The sequence below is a fragment of the Pholis gunnellus genome, assembly GCF_910591455.1.
Source record: "Pholis gunnellus genome assembly, chromosome: 18".
NCBI classification, from domain to species: Eukaryota; Metazoa; Chordata; class Actinopteri; order Perciformes; family Pholidae; genus Pholis; species Pholis gunnellus.
Window position 1 is genome coordinate 7,673,601 of NC_136545.1, and position 20,624 is coordinate 7,694,224.

General features: G+C 43.8%; 1 protein-coding gene across 1 annotated transcript in view; it reads right to left on the reverse strand.

The window, feature by feature from the left end:
* Positions 1-20,624, reverse strand: part of cntfr (ciliary neurotrophic factor receptor) — a 200,479-nt gene that overhangs the window by 80,838 nt on the left and 99,017 nt on the right. Inside the window, exon 4 of the mRNA XM_079179221.1 lies at positions 1,201-1,434. Coding sequence (XP_079035347.1) covers positions 1,201-1,434 — 234 coding nt within the window. The remainder of the gene's footprint in view (positions 1-1,200; positions 1,435-20,624) is intronic.

The window sequence follows — 20,624 nt, forward strand, 5'->3', positions numbered from 1 at the left end:
GCAGATTAGAGGAGGGAGCTGTCACAGTAAATCTGAGGTATTAATGGATGCAATATAAAGGAATTGAAAACACACTCATTTTGGTTTTTCCTTGGATAAAACCATCGCTACATATTTGACTATGTAGAGTCCTTTGGAGAACAAGTTGTAGTTTAAATATGAGTTGCTTATAGTAAGTAACCATGCTTAATCAAGTGTTAAACAAAAAGTGAATTCACGCATGAATACTGATTTTTAGCTAAATACCATATTTAATTAAGACGTTTTTCATTCCAATGATCCTCAAGGCTACTTGTCATTTACAAGTCTGTCCTATTTCAGCATCATTGTGCTCAAGCACAGTGTATAAACCTCTACCATCAGAATAATGGATCTCAACGGAAACCAATGCCAACTCGCACGCCACCGTGACACGCTGTTAAACTGACGCCCATTTCGCTTTCGCATGATTATTAAAATTCACCGCCATAACTGCAAAAATGACCAAATGTCAATTTGAACAACTACTCATTAGCTTGTCAGCCGGCAGCGGCTCCTACTGTAAGAACTGTTATCATCATGTTCAGCCCTTCAAATATTATAACTCACTATTCAAAAGTTAGGCTATTTATATTTCATCCTGTCAATTTCGATGAATGTCACTTTTCATACCAGTGGTGTGGTCGCCGCCCTTTCACCTCTCAGCCAATCACATGCCCCCAGTCTCTTTTATAGAGCAAGCTCAACAGCTGCTGCGGATTTGGCCGGTTCGCACCTGATTTACATGCTGATGTTCTCGAACCACCGGGTGAAATTCAGTGACCAGCCGCCTGTTGCGCCTAGCTGACCATAAGTTCTATTGTGAGTTCCAAGTGGAAGCGTACAGCCAGCAGGGTAGCCATTACATAATCATGAGCAAAACATTTCCATGTGGCTTGAAGTTACAGCAATTGACTACACCTGTAAGTTCAGTTCTATGTGTACATGCATAGTTGTTGCCTTTGCTTTTGCACATATATACAGGCAAAAAATGTATAGCATGTCTCATTAATAAATCCTATTTTGCCTTTTGAGTGGGAATTGCATCATGGTCAGTGGCACCATGTTTTTCTCTCTCATTTCTATTCTGCTGCAATTACCCAGTTCCCCCTTTGGGATGATTAAAGATTCATCGTGTCTTGTGTGAAACGACATTCGGCAGGCAATTGTCTGGGTACTTACTGCCGATGTGGAGGTAGATGGTGTCACGTCTCTCTCCGTGCGGGTTCTGAAAGCAGCTGTAGAGTCCGTTGTGGCCCAGGTCCACTTCGGTCAGCATCAGTCTGGGACCCTCCAGACGGTGCTGGGCTTTCACGTCTGTCCCGTTCACCTTCCATGACACCGATGCGTCATTGTCCAGGGAGCCGCACTGCATGGTTACATCACTGGCCATTCGCTCATACTGGTTCCTAGCAACTGGAAACAAAGACAGAGAAAGAGGTTAAGTGTAAGTGACATCAACAGCCAATAAGTCAGATATCTGTGTGGGCAAATCACTGCCCTGTGTGCATTCTGACCGAGCAGATGGGAGCAGAAGGTAAAAAACCAAAACCTTTACAACTATATCACCACATACAACAAGCAAGATATTCTGTGTGGGGACGTTCCTGCGTATTCATTCTAGTGTCTAGCACCGAGAAACAGACGGAAAAGGTCTAATTTATTATCTGACACATCAAACTTTTCAATTCTATTAATATGATGGTTATGCTTAGCCTGTGATTTGTAGGGGCAGTGGCATAAAGCAACTAGCCGTCTAACATGAAAACAGATTCAGCAGCTGCGTGGCTTATTTCTCGCCTCAGATGTTTTCTTAATATCAGAGAAAGTTTCCAAACCAGATGCAACGTTGGTTCGTTTTGTCCTTGTGGCTTCTACGGGACCATATACCAATCGTTTCGCAATGTCATAGCTTATAATAAGGCTACTTTGGATAATTATGACATTGAGAATGGGAATAAAAAGATTCATATTTTGTTCCACACTGTGCCTGATTTGGCTTTATAGAAGAGGCGCTGGAGGAAAACGCTATCCTTATTTTCCAAAACGGGGAGAATTTAGAAAAAGTCTTGTGTTACCCACGTGGCCTTTATCCTTCTATGAATGACCTCACAGGCCGACACAGAAACAGTGCCTTTGTCCACGGGGTCAGAAAAGTTGTAGGGACCGTGACCCCCGGGGGCTCAGGGATATATGTGGGCCCGATGGGACTTGTAGCCAGGACACTGGGGTTAGTAGCCCTGCTCTGGTTAGAAGTCCCATGGGCCCTGTCATGACCACACGGAGTGAAGACCTCAGATTAACGCTTAAACACTGAGGATCAACAGCACAACAACAAACAACAATAAAATATTGATCCCCGTCTCAGGAAAAGCCCTCGTCTATGAAGAGAAGACAAAAAAACAAGAAGAGTGCCCCCGCTGGCCTGGGATCAGATGCTGTCAAGATCCTTGTCTTACCCTGATGTCTCTCTCCGTGTCTTTCCCTTTGTCCCTCTGTCTCCCCCCCCTCCCTCCCTTCGCTCTCTCACTACAATGCCTCTCATTTTGCAGGGTTTTTTTCTTGATCGAGCTTCCCTCTGTCGATCTAACGCAGCTGGTACGGATGTCAAACGTAGTGTTTCATGTATATTTCATGTCCCATAACAGGGTCATCTATATTTAATAAGACAAGATCCCTGTCCCCATTAACATTAACCCGACACTGTTTGTTCTCTCTCCGTCTTCCTCTCTATCTGTCGTTCACCCCCCCCCTCTTCCTCCGCAACCCTCGTCTGTCTGCTCTTGTATTTCTGTCCCCCCCCCCCCCCCGCCACTGTCTGTCCATCCAAGTTACCTCCTCGCTTGGCCTCGCCATTTCCCCGCGTCCAACTAAAGCCCGTGCATAATGCATGTTTGTGGCTAGAAATGCCCCTCTTCTTTGATCTCCTCCTCTGTAGAGTCACTTTGAACGGATGTGTGACTTTATTTACATAAAAAAAAAAGAAAAAAAAAGTTATTTGCATCTCAGTAAAAAAAAGAAAGAAATATATATAAAAAGTTTGACTTTGATGTTAGCTTTGATGATTTTGTGCCCTTGTGCTTTATGTGACAAGTAAGTGGAGGGAGAAGAGAAGAGAAACTTTCCTGCGTTACACATTGTAAGTCGGCGAGCATTCATGTCGCGCTTGTGAGAAAATCATAATTCTACCGGGCATGCTGCAGAGTGTTATTACCTCTACTATGTTATCAAAGTGAGAGACTGTATTATTAAAAAGTTAGAAAAGGTCCCTGCCTAACCCGTCTTTAGGTGGCATTAAGCTGCTGGAGGAGAGTCCCACTGATGTTATCAGAAAGCAGTATTTATAAGCAGGAGCAGGCCCCCTGAGAACATTTCTGCTGAAATGACCTTTTTGGAGCTTTTTCCTGTGAACGTCCTTGAGAGTCTCAACACAGCGCTGATTCTTTGACCTCCTCTTTTGACCCCCCCCCCCCCATCCGCTGCCACATCCCATGCTCCTTATCTTCTCGGGGTTGCATCACTCCCTCTCTAAGTCTGTCCCTTCCAATATCCATTCTTCTCTCCAGCCGTTGCCCCATCGCGTTTCATCTCTGTCCTCTCCCTTTAACTTCTCCTCGTCTTTCTCTCTGCGTCGTATCAAAGTTCACCCTCTCCTCCTCATCCTCTCACTCTGGCAGTCGCTCCCTATCTTTATCTCGAGTCCTCCTCCCCCTGTCTCCTCACTCCCCTCCCTGCCATCTGCCTCTACCCATATCCTGCTTTGAACTTTAAAGTTCTCCCGCTCTCGTTTCTTTTTCTTCTTCACATATTTCTCTCATTTAGTTTTCTTCTATGTTTTTGCCTCTTTGTGCTGTATTTTCTCTCACTCCCATATTGTCAGCTAGTTTGAACTAAAAAAAAAACACATTACCAGGCTAACGAGCCACACGCTGATGTTAAATATACTTGCATGTGTGCCGACATGTTGTGAGAGGTTGTTATTAACTATCTGCCAAATGTTCCACAATGACATTCTCTGCAGGAGCTAAGTGCCATCAAGGCCGACTCTTCTGATTTATCGAGCTTATCAGACAAAACACAACTTTCTACTTTCTTTTTCACCTGCAACTTAAATGTAAAGATGGATACGTCTCTGGCTACCAGTAATGGAATGACTTATGATTCATGCAATGGCCACAGAAAAGTGTGTTTCTTACTGGCTGGCATTGAAAATAAAGCGTCAGTTAGCATAGCATTAGTTCATCTCTCAGTTCTCTGACTTCCAATATCAATGTTTTTCACTGTAACAGTTGATCTTTGAGAACAGATTAAATACACAAATATAGTTTCATTTTCAACTGGAATTACACATTTGTGTTGAATTGTCATAATTAGCCCTTAGCCATGGCTGTCACTGACGTGGATGCATACACATATTGAAGTCCAAAAGTTCCAAAAACAGCTGGGCACATAAGTCAAAGAGGAACACACAGTGCATTTGTCCGGGGCTAATTTCAGCTGTATACTGATACAGCGACGCTCATTGATTTGGTTTTTAATAGTTTCTGGACAACGACGGAGCTCTGTGGCTCAGAGAAAGAAGCTTTATCAGGCTTTGGCTGCACAGGGCAATACTCGATGAAAAGATCAATTCATCGTCGGTTTGGGTCTTTTCATGAGACTTGTTGACAATAAGAAAGATGTATAATATTACCAACCTCACCCTTTAACTTAACAGCTCTGGTTCGGTTCAGGTACACGCGTCACGTGTGACTGCAAATGCAGGTGCCATCTCAGCTGTGGCAATCACTTGCTGTTACCTTCCATCTTTGCCTTTGTCTGTTCTCCTGCGAGTTATTCTCACCGTCTCCGTTTCCCTTATCTCGTTCTCCCTCGGTATATCTCTCTCTCTCTCTCTCTCTCTCTCTCTGCTCACCTTTCCCTCTCCAATCTGCATCAATTTCTCCCCCTCTCACCTTGAAACCCCCCCCCCCTCTCTCTCAAACTTCAGCATTCATGAGTGCTCGGTAAATCACCGATCACGCCGCAAATGCAAAATGCGCCTTGTAGCAACAGCGGAAACACAAGCAGGCACGATAATGAGTACACTCATGTGATCACTATGCACAGGCGATCGCACCACCCTGTATAATGTCCTCGTGCCTCATCACCACACACACACACACACACACACACACACACACACACACACACACACACAGACACACACAAGCAGGCCTAATAACCATAATGACATTCAGCTCAAGTGCTATTGATCTCTTGCTAATAGACATGGCATTGTAAGCAGCGTTGGAACAGCGCTATTCCCAACCGAATGAGAATGGTAATTATCTATGTCCTTCACAGAGCTTCATTTCTACTATTTGTACTCATTATTTTACTTATTCATGTTGATGACAAGGGACGGGGCCCCTCATGATTAAACCGTCTATCACAACTTGACGTAATTTTGAAGTTTTGGGCTCTGCAACGAAGAAGAAGCAAGTCGTATCGGCGATCATTTAAGGATTAAAGACGGATAAAAAAATGACGGGAACACTGCACAACTGCTGCAACTGATATACAGCTATCTCATGTGAGTCAAATCCGGCGAGGTCTGGTGTGTACTCGGGTGGAAAAAACAACAATAGGGGACACTGGGGCTCGGAGGGGTTACCATAGAGTCAACTAGACCTTCGCCATTACAGGGAAGATGGACGTTTTATTCATAGTGGGATTATGCAGGGCACTGAGGGTGTTGCACTTCTTATGCAGCCCTGTGGTGTTTTCCCAGAGCAGATTCATTACCATAAAGAGCCAACATAATGTCATGTTTTGAGGTCATTGGTGTTAAGAGCTGCAGGACATCCAAAGCACACATCTCCTACGGGAGGCAATATCCAGAAGAATTAACATGCACGCATCCACGTGATACCACGAGCACTATACGTAAGGGTCCGTGGGCTGCTTGCTAAACTGACATGAGTGATGGACACACAACACGCGTGCCGCTGCACATACTTGCCAAAGTGAAGCATTTCAACTGTGCACACGAGAGGAAGAGTTGATGACGATGGTTTAAAGCAGAAAAGAAGTCTGTGAGATACAGCGAAGAGAAGTCGCGACACGACGTTGTGTTCTCTCCGCTTTATGTGAACAGAGGGACGCTCGCAAAATTCTCGTCTTTATCCTTTGTGCCCTGATTAACCGTAATTCTAGCAGAAAGATCAATTAAGGTCAAATTATCATTAGCCAACTGTCAGAGAGGATATTCATGAGAACAAGTGGCCCCAGTTTGATTAGCTGATTACACACTGCTGCAATTACTTGTTCAAACATCGAGTGCCACCGGGCACAACGGTGTCGTACCTTTCCACTGCAGCAGCAGCAGCATCATCAAACGTCGACTGATGAAGTGAGGACATTGACTTGGGAGGAAGAGGTTAGCTTAAGGATTAATGAGCTGAAAGAAATGCAGTCATTTGCAGTGCTGTAATGCCCACACACAAATACTTAAAAGAAACACAGGCAGCATCAAGGCAAGCACATGACGTAGAACTTTAGACGTTTGGCTGTTATTGGCGATGATACGGGGATCAATTGTGTCGGTCATCTGGACTCCTGCATCTTTGCCATCTTGACAACGAGGACCACAATGTAAAACGATTTGGGACTTTATTGAGTCATGCTTGACATTTTTGCAGTTTGTGCTTAAATGCACTCCTCCTCAAAATGTCAAATAATACAACAAAAAAAAAGCTAAAACCCTAGAGGTAGCCGAACCGAAACCCGTCATGTGAAACGTTTTTGTAATGGTCTCATGGAAAGTTTTGAAAGGCACTGAATGAAAACGATACGGCCCAGCTAACAAGGGTGTTGGATCACCAAACACACATATGGGTAATTTTAGGAATCAATAGCAGGTCTTATAAGTCGTTGTATGCATCCTTGTGTCATCACCGTTTTACTGGTTTCACAAAAAAGAGCTCAGTGCTTCGTTAATCCTCCGAGTTTTGGAGCAGCAGCAGAGTAAAAACTGGGACCTCTGCCCTGCAACATCGGGGCACACAAAGATAAAACAGTCTCCCACAGCTAAACAGGCGGACAATCACACATACTCAGACGGGTATATGCATAGCTATACCAAGCAACTATATAACCTATAACACAAATGCACACACTAGATTAGAAAGTTGATGAATGTTAATTGTGGACAACCAGCTCTGTGAGCCTGTGTGTGCGTTTATGCCTTTTAATTTACTGCCTCTCAGAGTGGTTCTGTTGCTTGCTGCATCTGTGACTTCACTGTGCGTGCCAGCATTAGTGTGTGAGTGTGTGTGTGTGTGTGTGTGTGTGTGTGTGTGTTCGATGCGTGTGCTTGTGTGTGTGTGTGTGTAAAAAAAAAAGCTGTAAGTTACGATCCGACTCCACAACAGCGGCGTGAAATGAAATTGAAGTTCAGCGCTGGCATCCTGATTTACCATCTCAAAGTGTGATATTCCCCGCGTCCCCGTGTCCGTGACAGTGCGTGTGCGCGCGCCGGTGCGTGAGTGTTTCGGCGTGAATGCGAGTGTGGAAGTGTGTCTGTGACAATGTGTGTAGTTCTCCGTGTGTCGAAGCCCCTCCTCGCGAAATCATTGGCATGTGCATATCCGACCGTGTCGCTTTCCAGCCGGGGCTGTAACTCACCAGCGCATTTATCAGTGAATCGCATTCGTATGCCTAAGGGGAGCCGTGCCTTTTGAAAGTCCAACAGTAAAATATTGGATTGGCTGACACACAGAGATGGAGCCCTGGGAGAATTATCCATTTAGAGGATCACATTTTTTTTTTTTTCTCACTTTGTGGCTGCACATAGAGATGCCGCCTATACCGGCGTGGAGAAATAAAATGCACACAGCTGAACAGTGATTGGTGGAGCGGCGGTTATCGATTTTATTGTCTGCAGCGAGATACGTTTCTTCTGTGTTTTCACTTTAACTGAAAATTGAAAGCTGAATTAAACGGATCATCTTTTATCATCAAATGCGTGATCTCATTTTACAGTTAAACAGTTCAATTAAATATGCGTCTGAAAATACATTGGAGCGAGAAATAGCCACTGCAGTGACAGCATCTTGAGTCATATTTGAATATTGGAGTCGGAGCTCATAAACAGCTATCGACGGAGCGTTAGAGACTCCTCGGCTCTGATTGGTCGGTTTCTTTTGGGGGCGTGTGTGGATTCTTGCAATTGCCTTTAGAATCACTAACAGAAGGCAGAGGAACCTGATTTTTCCATTTTGATTCTCTGTCGAAGGAGTCGCTTTAAAAAAACAAACATTAGACACAAATCAGTTAATACATTAAGAGATGCTACAGCTAGGTTATAGGTAAGATCAATAGTGAATTACTGTCACTATAGGAAGAGTAAGTAGAGTAAACACAATAGTAATGGAATCCCACATGGGTTATTCACATCTGAGGAGCTTGTTGCTCAGGACCCCTGATCCACCACCTTTCCTCCGGCTTTGGCCTTCGCCTGTCTTTCCATTGCCTCGTGAGCGCGGACACGCCGCTATCGAGATTATTTCCAAGACCATTTTAAATCCTTAAGCTGCCTTAAACCATACATATTCATTATTTCTCTGCAAATAATAGTTCACGAGCTGCTCCAAAACAACTTTGGTCTGAATTTGAATAGAGAAGCTCTGAAGCAGAAATAATAACCTCATAATACTGGGGGAAGTCATCAGGTTAGTCTTTAATCATGTAGTTAAAAATGTTAACCAGAGAAAGGCCAAAGAGAAAATCAAGAAGATCTTTGCATGAAGAGGGTTTACTTCTGTAGCCACTTCCCATGATTCATAGCAGGTTTCTTCTTATCGCAGTCTGCCTTTCGTCTGCAAATTGTTTTGTTATGAGACAGAGCCACGCGAAAGGTTAATACATTTCAAAGGTGGAAGTGGTCCTGCAACCCTGTCGGCTTCACAGCGCGCTTATATACAGTGTTGTCCTTAAGATTGCTATCAATGTGCTGAGCAAACAAGGCAAACGCAAAGTCCTATTTGAGCTACAAGTGAGTTCTACAGATAGTATCAAACAAACAAGTATAGTCACAATCCCTGTAAGATATACTGGCATCGAGAAATAGAAGTTTGAACACATTAAAAGGAGAGGGCTTTCATTTTCCGGCCGGATATTTGACAAGAAACACCGTATTCGTATGCCATACGAAGCGACTGTCTCAGACTTTACAAGAAAGAAGGGGAGGGGCAGGCACTACCTTTCGAAACGGACTCCCGTTGGCTATTGCAGGCTGTGGACAGAACATGGACGCTCCTACTAGCTCACGTGAGGTGTCAATCAAAAGGTCAGAGTGCAGCTGCCGTTTTGTTACCAAGCTATTGGCAGTAACGGAGAACACTCGGACAATTAGCACATTTGCTGGCTAATTTGAACTAATCCACCGTTGGTATTTCAGTAAATATGTGTTTTGGTCTAAATATTTTACTGGACAGGATCCTCTGTAACACGACGTTTTTCATCAAATGTTATTGATCAGTGGATTACTGATGAGGCTTTATAGGTAGGTTTTTTTATCGTTTGTTTGCTTGTTGGTGGTCTGGCTGTTGTGCTTGTATCTCGATATGGTTTGCATCAATCGAATCACAAGCTTTCCAAAGATATGTTGCATGAGTGACCACTTAAAGAAAGCAGATAATGAAGCTCTCCCCAGTTCTACAGCACTGTGATATAAATTGGAATCATCATCATCACTGCTCTGTCAAACTCGTATTGCCATTTTTCTCTATTGTCAGACCTTTTATAGAATAAGCGATGAATTAATATATTTAAAAGTATCAAGAGTTTAATGACAACAGTCCTGACATTGCAGCCCTGCTAATGCATGTTAATGTAGCTTCCAATTTAGTTTCCCCTGAAAGGGGAGGTTGAGATGTGTACATACTCTAGGCGGAGTCATGTATCTTTTTTTATTTTTTTCCTTCGCCGGGTTTTATAATCATCTTTTACAATCAGAAAGACTTTTCCTGCCTCAGTCAGCATGTGGCTGAGCTAGTTGGGCAGGTTCCTCAGATGTTTCCGTGAGGTATGACACAGCAAAATGCTAACCCCCCCCCCCCCCCCCCCCCCAGTGATTTATAATACAGAGATTCAGATTAACTACTGTATGACATAGTAAGCATGGCAATAAACCGCTGCTGACACGGTCATGCACATATTAATACACTGATGCAGATGTTCTGTAGCTCTTGGTCCACATGTAGGATATGCTCACACACACACACACACACACACACAGGGGCCACACAGGCGCCAAAAAACAAACACATTTGGACAGAAATATGCGCAAACATACACACTTGTGCACCCACCCACCTACACGCACGCACGCTCTCACACATACACTTCCTCTGCAAACATCTTGGAATTAAGTTATCACTTTATCCTCTCCTGTCTTTTTCCCACAGAGAGATTAACATTCACTCTCTCTCTCTCTCTCTCTCTCTCTCTCTCTCTCTCTCTCTCTCTCTCTCTCTCTCTCTCTCTCTCTCTCCCTCTCTCTGCATTTGCCTCTCCTTTCATGTAAGCACTGAGGCAGCTGCAGCTGTGTAAGTGTTTGTGTGTGTGTGTGTTTTCTGTGCATGTGTGTGCATGAGTCAGGGCACCGACACTCAAATAAATCCACTTCCTGCTTCCTGCCATCTTATCTCGGCCCCGCCGCACATGTAAATGTACAGTGTTGTGTGTGTGTGTGTGTGTGTGTGCGTGTGTCAGTCTGATCATCGCCCTCATCATCTGGCTTGCGGAAGCCACTGGAGAGGACAGGAAGATTTGCAGGCAACGGGGTTAATTGATACTTCAGATTTTAGATGTCTATATTCTGGGAGGAACATGGATGCGGGGGAGATAAGAGGGAGCGTAAAAAAAAGGAGAGGATGGAGTGGAGGGAAAGAGAGATGGAGTTGAAAGATGATAAGGAGAGAGCAGATGGAAGGAAAAGGGGGACGGCACGGGAGGGAGGAAGGATTGTTGAGAGCGTGTAGGGCAGTTAATATTTTACAAGCCTGGATTAGAGTGGTCATGAAATGAGGAATGGGAGAAGGATTCACAGAGAAGGAGAGAAAAGGAGTGGGACAGCTGGATAACACCGCTTTGATCAGAAACATCTGCAGGTTTTGCAGCAGAGAGAGAGAGAGAGAGAGAGAGAGAGAGAGAGCAACAGCGGTTGGAAGGAGAGACATGACTGCATCCTGCTTCGTCTGTTTGTCTGGACAAGTTTCAGCCTGACTCGTTTTCTCTTTAATCACCTCAAGTTTGTTCCTAAAGGATCATTCTTGTTGTTCTGCATGTTTTTTTTAAGGTGCTGATCGGTTTAAAATGTTTTTCACTCACATTTCCTGCTGCAGGAGGACACTGACGTCCACAGCTCACAATAAACATTATGTTTGTGCAACGCTGTCAACTAAGAAAAGTCTTCAGGAAATAGAAAGTGAAAAGTCAGTAAAAGAATAATAAATATAATGAAGGGTTTAACTACAAAGTGTTTGCACAGGAAATGGCGTTCTTTTAAAACCAGAAGCAGCATCATCATTATTTTCCAAAATGTAGCAGATTCAACACCAAGTGCAATGTGTCCTACATGCATACGTAGTCTGGAGGGCTGTGCATGTGTTTAACTGCTGACCTTTTCCCAAATTACACCGTCGGTTTTTTAAATTGATTTCCCATCCAGGCTGCCGCTGCATGGTCTCCATTACTTCCACTACGCTACGAGAGACAACTTGCAGAGACTTCTGTCTTGCTTGACACAGGCAATCCACCATGGCATCGCATCTCCATTATTTTCTGTCGCATCAGCAAAGAAGCAGGTGTAAACATCTAATCTACATGTTGTTGAGCCACCACCACGTTAGTTGGGGATGTTGCCTCTAACCACACTGGCTGTCTCAGCTCACAGCAGACTGTAATCAGTCGGGTTTTTTGGAAGAGACATAAGAGCCAAGGTACTGAGGTACGATGGCATATACCAACCCATCATTATTCTGGTGCGTTTCCACAGTGAAATGAATGTGAGTCTGCTTCTAAAATGATACGTAGTGAACTGTCAGTGGCAGCATATCTGCTTTTATAATGAATCGTGTTTCTAATAAACGTTTTCTGACTCCCCTTTGGCACGACTGTATGATAATGATAATCACACAAAAGCCTGCAGAAACCTCCCTCGCAGTCCTTATCTTATTGTTTAATAACATGGCTAACATCACCCTAAGCCTTCCCAGAGTGCCAAACTCTGAAGGTCAGCGCTAATACCAGGCCGCTCATTTATTAAACCAGATGGAGGAGAGAGAGAGAGAGAGAGAGAGAGAGAGAGCAAAAAAAAGAAAGAGCAGAAGAACGTATGCGGAGATAGGGATGATAAAAGTGGGAAAAGGAAGAGAATCAGAGGGAAAATAAGGACTGCAAAGGAGGGTAAGAGGAGAGAGAGAGAGAGTAAAGGGCATATAAGAGGGGTCATGAGGGAAGTTAATAAGGGGGCAAGACAAAGTATGAAGTGATAAGTGGGAGAAATGGGAGATATAGAAGGTAATGGTTTCAGAGGGAGAGATGAGAAGAGAGGGACGGATACGGAACGAGCGCCTTAATTAATGGGCTGTAATATATGACACTCGTCCTGGGTTCCAAGATAATATCAGCAGAAATTACAGCCTCCATCACGGGCACACTGTGCAAATATACAATGACCTTGACAGAGGCACTGAAGTGGCAGGGAAATCTGAAAGAAATAATGATAACCTTGACAGGAACTTAACGTGTCTTGCCTGCAATAAAAAGTTATGATAGCTCCAATTATGAAAGAGGCTGATGAAAAACGTCTCTTTTTTTTTTTTTCTTCCATAAAATCTGCTGCCATCACTCTTGTGCAGAATCCAGGCCAGCTAAATGTGTTGTTTAAAGTGGTAGCATTTGGCTCACCAAGTTGACACATTATTGACAGTTATTTATATATATATATATATATATATATATTCTGTAACTAAAGAGGAGTGCATTCGGTCACACGTGAGTTAGATCCTTATCCTTCTTGTTCCGATATATAGGAAATATGTTGATCTACTTATACCAACATATTGCTGGTAAAAGCAATTGGCGCCACACAGGAAGTAGTTTGACATCATGTAGTTCAGCAGAAAGTAAGGGATTTGGGATCTTGAGTGTTGTGTCTTTGACACTGACATTCTGGGTTTGTGTCCCATTCTGCAAGATATTGGATTTTTACCGATATCCACTACGGCGAGATTTTCCAACTCATTTTGTCCGATTGTCAATGCTGGTACCGATAGGAAACGTCTCTCCAGTAGTATAATTACTATTGCATTATGCCCACTGTTATCGTGATTGGCCCACTGGCAGATACACACATAAAATACAATGCCAAAATGTGATAGACTTCATATTTATTTTTCAAGTAATAATGTTCTAACAGAGCGGAGAAATCCATCCTACTTTAACAGGCCTGGATGATGCTGTCGCTGAGAGAATCCCGTAGAAATAGGCACAGCCAGGTCAAATCTGGCCAAATAACGAGTGGATGATGTCTCTTCAGACGGCTGATCAAATTTGAAGTGTTGCAGGAATGCGATTTGGCTCCTCTTCGCATGACCGACGCAGCGCAATCACTGCAAAACGGACACTTTGCTCTCCGTTTCGGACACACCACAGACAAACTTGATTTTGCATCAGCCTAGTCGGCAGTTCAGGTCATCGTATTGGCCTGTATTTCTGGCCGATGCTGGTACTTCTTCCTAAAGCCTTTGTCCATCCCTTTAACCATGACTCCATTCTGAACTCCATTGACAACAGACAAGCTATTTCACAAGAAATTAAACACATATCAAATAATAGAATAAATCCTTTTGTTTTTGTGGTGTGCGGGAAGTAGTTAGAAAATAGGTTAAGGATAAAGAGCTAAGTGAGTGTTGGTGAATGGATGAATGTCTCTACTTCATAACAGATTGATATTCAATATCTGCAGCAGGTCCAGTTCAAAGGTGATTAGGTGGAAACTGTCTTTGCAGAGCTGAAGGAGTAACATTTTAAATCAGTGTCATATATGGGTGCAATGTGGGGAAAACATATTTATGTGTATATCATAAAACTTTGCTGTTCCAAGTGTTGGGTGATTGATGGATCCGTGGCAGCTACTGCACACTGGAGTTCAGCGGCAGGACAGAAATAACATGCAATCAGCTCGGCCTGTCAAGCCGCTGCTGCGGCAGCTAAATGGAGCGCGTGGGGCAACTCCTCTGCACACCAGCGTAGCATCCAGCATCATTTCCATTGTTATTTCAGTCAGCGATCAGAGGACCACCATTCCAAGTGGGACTCCGGGCTATTTCCCCGTCGTCACAGAGGCTCAGAAATATATTCAAGGATGATTTTATCCGCGGCCGTGTCGGCTGTGTGGCTGTTTTCCAAGCACCGGTAGGTACCCGAGGGACCCTCACATGAGTAGGTCTGAAGCTGCAATCAATCATGTGTGACTGTGGAAATGTAACAACCACATGCGGCACACAACACACACAGTGCAGGTACGCACCGGTGTGCACAGAATCAGAGTGTCACAAACACACACACACACACACCTAGATACTTAGATATGTGTATGTCCACCTCTTGATCCTGCACTCAGATACACAACAAGCGAGGTGCGATGGGAAAAGAACTGCTGTCAGGTTTCCGCGGCTGCAAAACACACCGTCGCATCTGTAATCCAAGCAGCCGAGAAAGCACAGATTACTACTACCTCTCCCGAGCTTCAGCCGGCGTGTTATGAAGGACTGGGGGAAAAGAAAAAAAAAGAAAAGTATAAAACAAATAACTTTCGAGGAGCCCAGCGGTGCACGCACAGAGCTTTATTTGAGCTGGAGCAGAGCCCGCAGTGCCGTTGCTCCGTCCTTGAAGCCGAAGTTTACTTTCAGTTTCACGCTCGTCATTTGTCGGAGGAAGACTAATGATGGCACGACATTTGGCACAATGAAAATCGTTATCAGCATTCCCCGACAGTCCGCCGTCTCTGTCCAGTAGCCCCCATGAACACTCTCGACTTCAAAGAGAGACTTCACAGTGCACGGTTTATTACGAGTTCAAAGGAATGTAGGTTAATCGATGCTGTAGGTTATAATAATGAATACGAGTAATGACCAATAGCCATGGAGATCAAAGATGAAAGCACAACTCTAACATACAAAAAGAGCATTTTGTTCCTCTAATCAGATCACTAGAGCTAGAGCGTTTGAGAGACATTCGTCAATGGGTGAGCCGCGGCGTTGAATCAGCTTAAAAACCCTCGCACATAAAAAAAAAAACAGGCGCATGCACGTGGTACGAGCGCACGGACAGAACAGTATCTGCGAGCGGAGAGAAGCATCCTCGCGACGGAGCATTTCTACTTCACAACCGCGGGGTTTTGACGAGAGAGCTGGCAACTGCTCGACACTCGCCAAGTTGACTTTTTGAGACTTCGGGGGGGGACGGAATAATCTGTCGCTGATGTCTCTGTTCCTTCGTTTGCTCACTTTCATGTTTGACCTGTGTCTCTCTCAGGGTTGAAAACGTTTTCAATCAACGTATATAATCACACACCTGTATTCTATAGGCCTATACATATATTTTAGTAAAAAATCAAAATCCTTTCCATGACCGTATACTGTCCTGTGCGCTCGTATCACGTGAACGTGCAGGTTTTTGAGACAAATTAAATGACAATGTATGTATGGGTGTGTGTGTGTGTGTGTGTATTTTAGCAAGGACCTGCAGTTCAAGCCACACTCACACACACCAGCAGAAAAGAAAGCAGCACTAAGCCGTAGGCACACACAGCCCACACGCACACTGCGGAGAAAGAGACGTCACAACTACAAATGTGAGTTCTGTAGCTTCGTGGGTATCGCTGGGAATGTATGCATCGTGTCCCATGTGTGCATGGATTCACGTAATACATTTGTGGACTTATGCTGAGAGTGCACGTCTGAAGAATCATATGTAGAAATGTACAAAAGCATCCGTGCGTCTCATGAAACATGCAAGACTACATACAGACATGCAGTCCAGGGAACACGCGCAGGTTTTTCGGGAACAAAAGGTCATTTGTCTGCTTTTACCTCAGTCCAGGTGGGTTTGAATCAATAGCAATAATCTCCTCGTTGGACCGGGGGAATGGGAGTCCTGTCATCCACAGACCTGCTCTTGCTTCGTCTTTACTGTAAATAATTTGCATCTCCTGCTTTTATCACGATATATGGGAATTAATTACAATATGCTCCTTGATGCGCTAAATATTCAAACTGTACAGCACATAGAGCAGCAGCAGCTTTGGGGAAACGGTGGAGAACCGACGGTCAATAACAAGCGGAAAGAACCGGCAAGAGTAGACACAGCCAGGATCGATAAGACTTCTCCCTTAATGTACCCAAAAATCAGTCGTTTTCTCCTCTTTCTTTATCCCTTCATTCATTTATTTTCTCTCCGTCGGGCAGGTGGTTACACACTGGACATGGGTCACATCCGGTGCAGGGCTGTGCCACTATTCTTGTTTTTATGTGTCAGCTGTTAAAGGTCATCGTCACTGTTATCATCACGATTACTGGCTCAGAACAACAAATTTATACAAGCATGTCTTTTCAGTCGTCACACTGCACACACACACACACACACACACACACACACAGATATGTAGCCACAGATAGGTCAACAATTTTGCTGTTTTGTTATAGGAAAAGGCAAAAAAGTGACTGAGTAAAGGAAGTGCAGAGTGTTTCTGTGACAACGTATGGATGTCCGAGTGTGTATCTCTGTGTGAAAACCTTCTACATGGACTGATAACGCACCTGCACACAGAGGTGCAAAAATACATACTGTATGCGTGGATGCATGTATAAATAACACACATTTTGCACACACACACACACACACACACACACACACAAGGCTAGTTACAGGCCCCTCTGCTTCAGCAGCAGGCCTGTCTGAAGTCTAGCTATAATGACATCCAGGTATGTTTGCTCTTCATTTTGCACGGCTCATCGCAGCTCCACACAGGCCATCGGCACCGTGTTTGTGCTTCAAACTGGTATGTTTGTATACACACACACAGAGATCACGGTGTCCTCGTGCACATCTGTGTGGCAGTTCTGCTATATTCCTGTGTCTGTTCCAATGTGTCTGAGCTCATGTAACCAATCATGCCATGGCGTGTGTATTTGTCGGTGTGTATACATGTGTGTGTGTGCGGGCAGGACTTTTCCCACATGCGTAGACAGAGCCCTCTACCCGGCTTGTTGACATTCCAGTAGCTTGGCCTCTCCGTCTGCTCTAAAACTCTCCTCTCATTCAAAACAGACCTGCCTTCACACACACACACACATACACACATACTATACCGTATTCTACCCGCTATACCTTCTCATTGAAAGCGCACGTTAGACATGAATGTACAAGTTCAGCCTGTCCTCCATCAGCGCAGTTGTGTTCGTGGAGTTCATCCTCGGGTTCAACGGGAGCAGAGCGTGCACTGCACTGCATATTGTTAATGAGCCAGGTAACAAGATGTCTACTATTCCTGTTGCTTGTTGACTGCTGCTTTACGACATTACAGTAACTACACAACAACTATCTCTCCCTTTCTTCTGTCTCTCTCTGTCTCTCTCTCACAGCTCTCCAGCTAAGCCTCAATGTCACTGTCTTTACCTACAGTTTCATTTTGGCACATTCAATTAAAACTGCAAAACAAACACCACCTTCAAAGATGTCCGGTTACTAACAGTTAATCCTCACCTGAGAACCAATGCCAATCGGGAATTGTCATGGTATAAATGTGTGGCTATGGCTCATCCAGCTCCAAGTAAATGTATGACGAGAAATAACACTGATAACAACAGGTGACATTTGGCAAACACTACAAAACACCGGTGCTCATAAGCCTGGGCACATTCGCCACCGTTGAAAGGCAATTCCACACTGTACCTCTAATATTGAAGGCAAGTGCGTACGTGTCTTAAAGCCATGTAGGTGAAGACAGGAGCATTCACGTCTCCTGTGCTTGTTGACGGAAGGGGTATTCAACATTTCCATCCTCTTGAGCACACATGAGGCCGCATGTTTGACCTTTTTTTTTTTACGATAGACAGGAGCGCTCTTGATGAAAGTCTGGCTGTGAGTGATGAGCTTTCTTTGAAAAATGAAAAAGAAAAAAAAAAAAAATCCACCGTTTCCAAAATGCACAACAATGACAAGTAGAGTGAGCAATCTTTGTCAAAAATGACAATACAGAAATTGCATTCTTTTTTTACCAAATTTCTTTAAGTATCCTTGAATTCATAACACACTTTTCTCCTCAGAATACCTGTATTATCTATTCTTCTGCGGCTGTGCGTCTAAGCATTTTTTTGAGGGCACCTCTCATAAGCGTCAGGCATACATGGTACTGCAGCGTGATGCGTTTTTAATTATGACCCGTGGTTTTAAAATCCTTTGCCAGGCAATCTTTGGTTTACTCGATAAGTGGGATTCAATAGTTAAAGTTTTAGTTTAAGTTTGGCTCGTTAGACTGTAAGAGTTAGATGATGAGGAGGAGTTCCTTTGCCTAGAATTAGCTTGTTATTGTTGTTGTAATGGATGTTCGGGTGCGTCCACTGTGACTGGCGCATTGTCACATTTTTCAGGAGGTGCGCGGCTCGTCTCGCTCTCAAGCTTTTCCACAAAAGTATAAATAAGGCTTAACACTTTGGCATTAAGTTAGGCATATTTTTTTTTTTGATGCAGGTCTAGTCATTTTAACCACAAAGAGATGACTGCTCTGGTTGGTAGAAAATATCAATGCTTGAGGCGCTATATTGTGTGTGCAGTAATTGCTTCAATCTGGGTAGCGCAACAAAGAGACAAAAGCTCTTACAGTAACTAACTGTACGTGTTCTGTTCCTATAATAGCCATTGACAGATAAATGGTGCAGTTAGCACTGACAATGCGATGAGTCAAAGGAGTTACACAAAGATGACTTTGCTCTGTGTCAAAGAAATAACACATCACAGCTGTTGCTTCTAAATGTCAAAGTGTCCATAAGAAAGGGACTGCTGTGCTCCACACTCACGCCTGCTATTGTATCTTTTCTTTTATTGTATTTTTAGGTGGATGTGAGGGGGAGTTAAAGTCCGGGATTAAACTTGGGACCTTTTCTCCTGAAGGAGCTCATGACCTTCTCAGAGATATGAATATAATGCATGAGATGGAAGGGAAAAGATGAAGGAAGCGGAAAAGGTGGAAGCGGATGTACTGCATAACGATATGTGGGAGAGGGGAGAGCATTATATGGCTGAATTTGCACATGAAGAAAAGGCTGAAAGTGTGCCGCGGACCTGATCGCACCCCACGTCTGTCCAAAGGGCAAGACAAACCAAAGAGATATCTATTGAAGTTCTGGCACAAATTAAAACACTTAAGTTAAAAACTGCTAACTCTCTGTACATCTACTGGCTAGTGTGACATTGATCGTATAACCACACACCTCTGATCTAAAGGCTCCAGCTGCTCCATGTGCTTATTTGGTGTCATGACATAATGTGAAATAAGGAATCAATTACATGACTAATGTGAAAATATCGCTACAAGATATGTCTTAACGGTACGTGTGTTTTGCCATGGCATAAGTTAATCCACTCTGACACACGGCGTTATGAGAAATAATGAACTATACACTTACCGGGTTATTTCTGAGGGTATGGCAGAGGGCTTTACTTCACCGCACACATGCCACACTGACGCTCGAAAGCACGTCACGCACTTTTTAAAATCACTGTTGACGCAACGCACAGACATGCAGAAGTCGAGTAAACAAATGGTTGGTCAGACAAACAGCAGTGGGCAGATTGACAAAGAAAAGAGCAAAAATCAATATGAAAGAGTTAAGCTGGAGCCACTTTAACATTGTCCTTTGTGTGTCCATGTTGCAACTAAGCTTTTTACTGCGAGAGAGAATCTTTATGTCCAACCCCCCCCCCCATCTCTCTCTTTTTCACACACACACACACACACACGATATAATATAGATGAGAAACACACAGATGCAGACACATGTCTTCAGGGATGACAGCACATTATACATTAATATCACGCTATATGCTCTCTTCCCCATCGTGAACGTATTGGGTTCTTGTGCAGGTGTATATGTGTTTGTGTGTGTGTGTGTGTGTGTGTGTGTGTGTGTGTGTGTGTGTGTGTGCGTGAGTGTGTTTGTGCAAGACATGTGAATAAGGTGGCTTTCAGCAATGCTGGCCAGTGGTGATAAGAAGCCTAAATCCCCTACACATTCTCACATGGACAACCGAGGCTATAGGCTTCATCCATAGAAACCACAGCTTCCATCAAAGGGCACCAGTAGGGCATGTGGAAATTAAAGGGGAAGGAGAAGATGAGTTTTCATTTCTTTTTTTTTAGTCTTAACATCTAGTTTTCCGAAACAAATCAAATAAAATAGTGTCGCAATATTTCGATACAGGTAAAACAAAAACACGAATCGTTTCCGCTCACTCCGTTATTCCGCCCGCGCTTCGCCAAATGCGTGTGAATT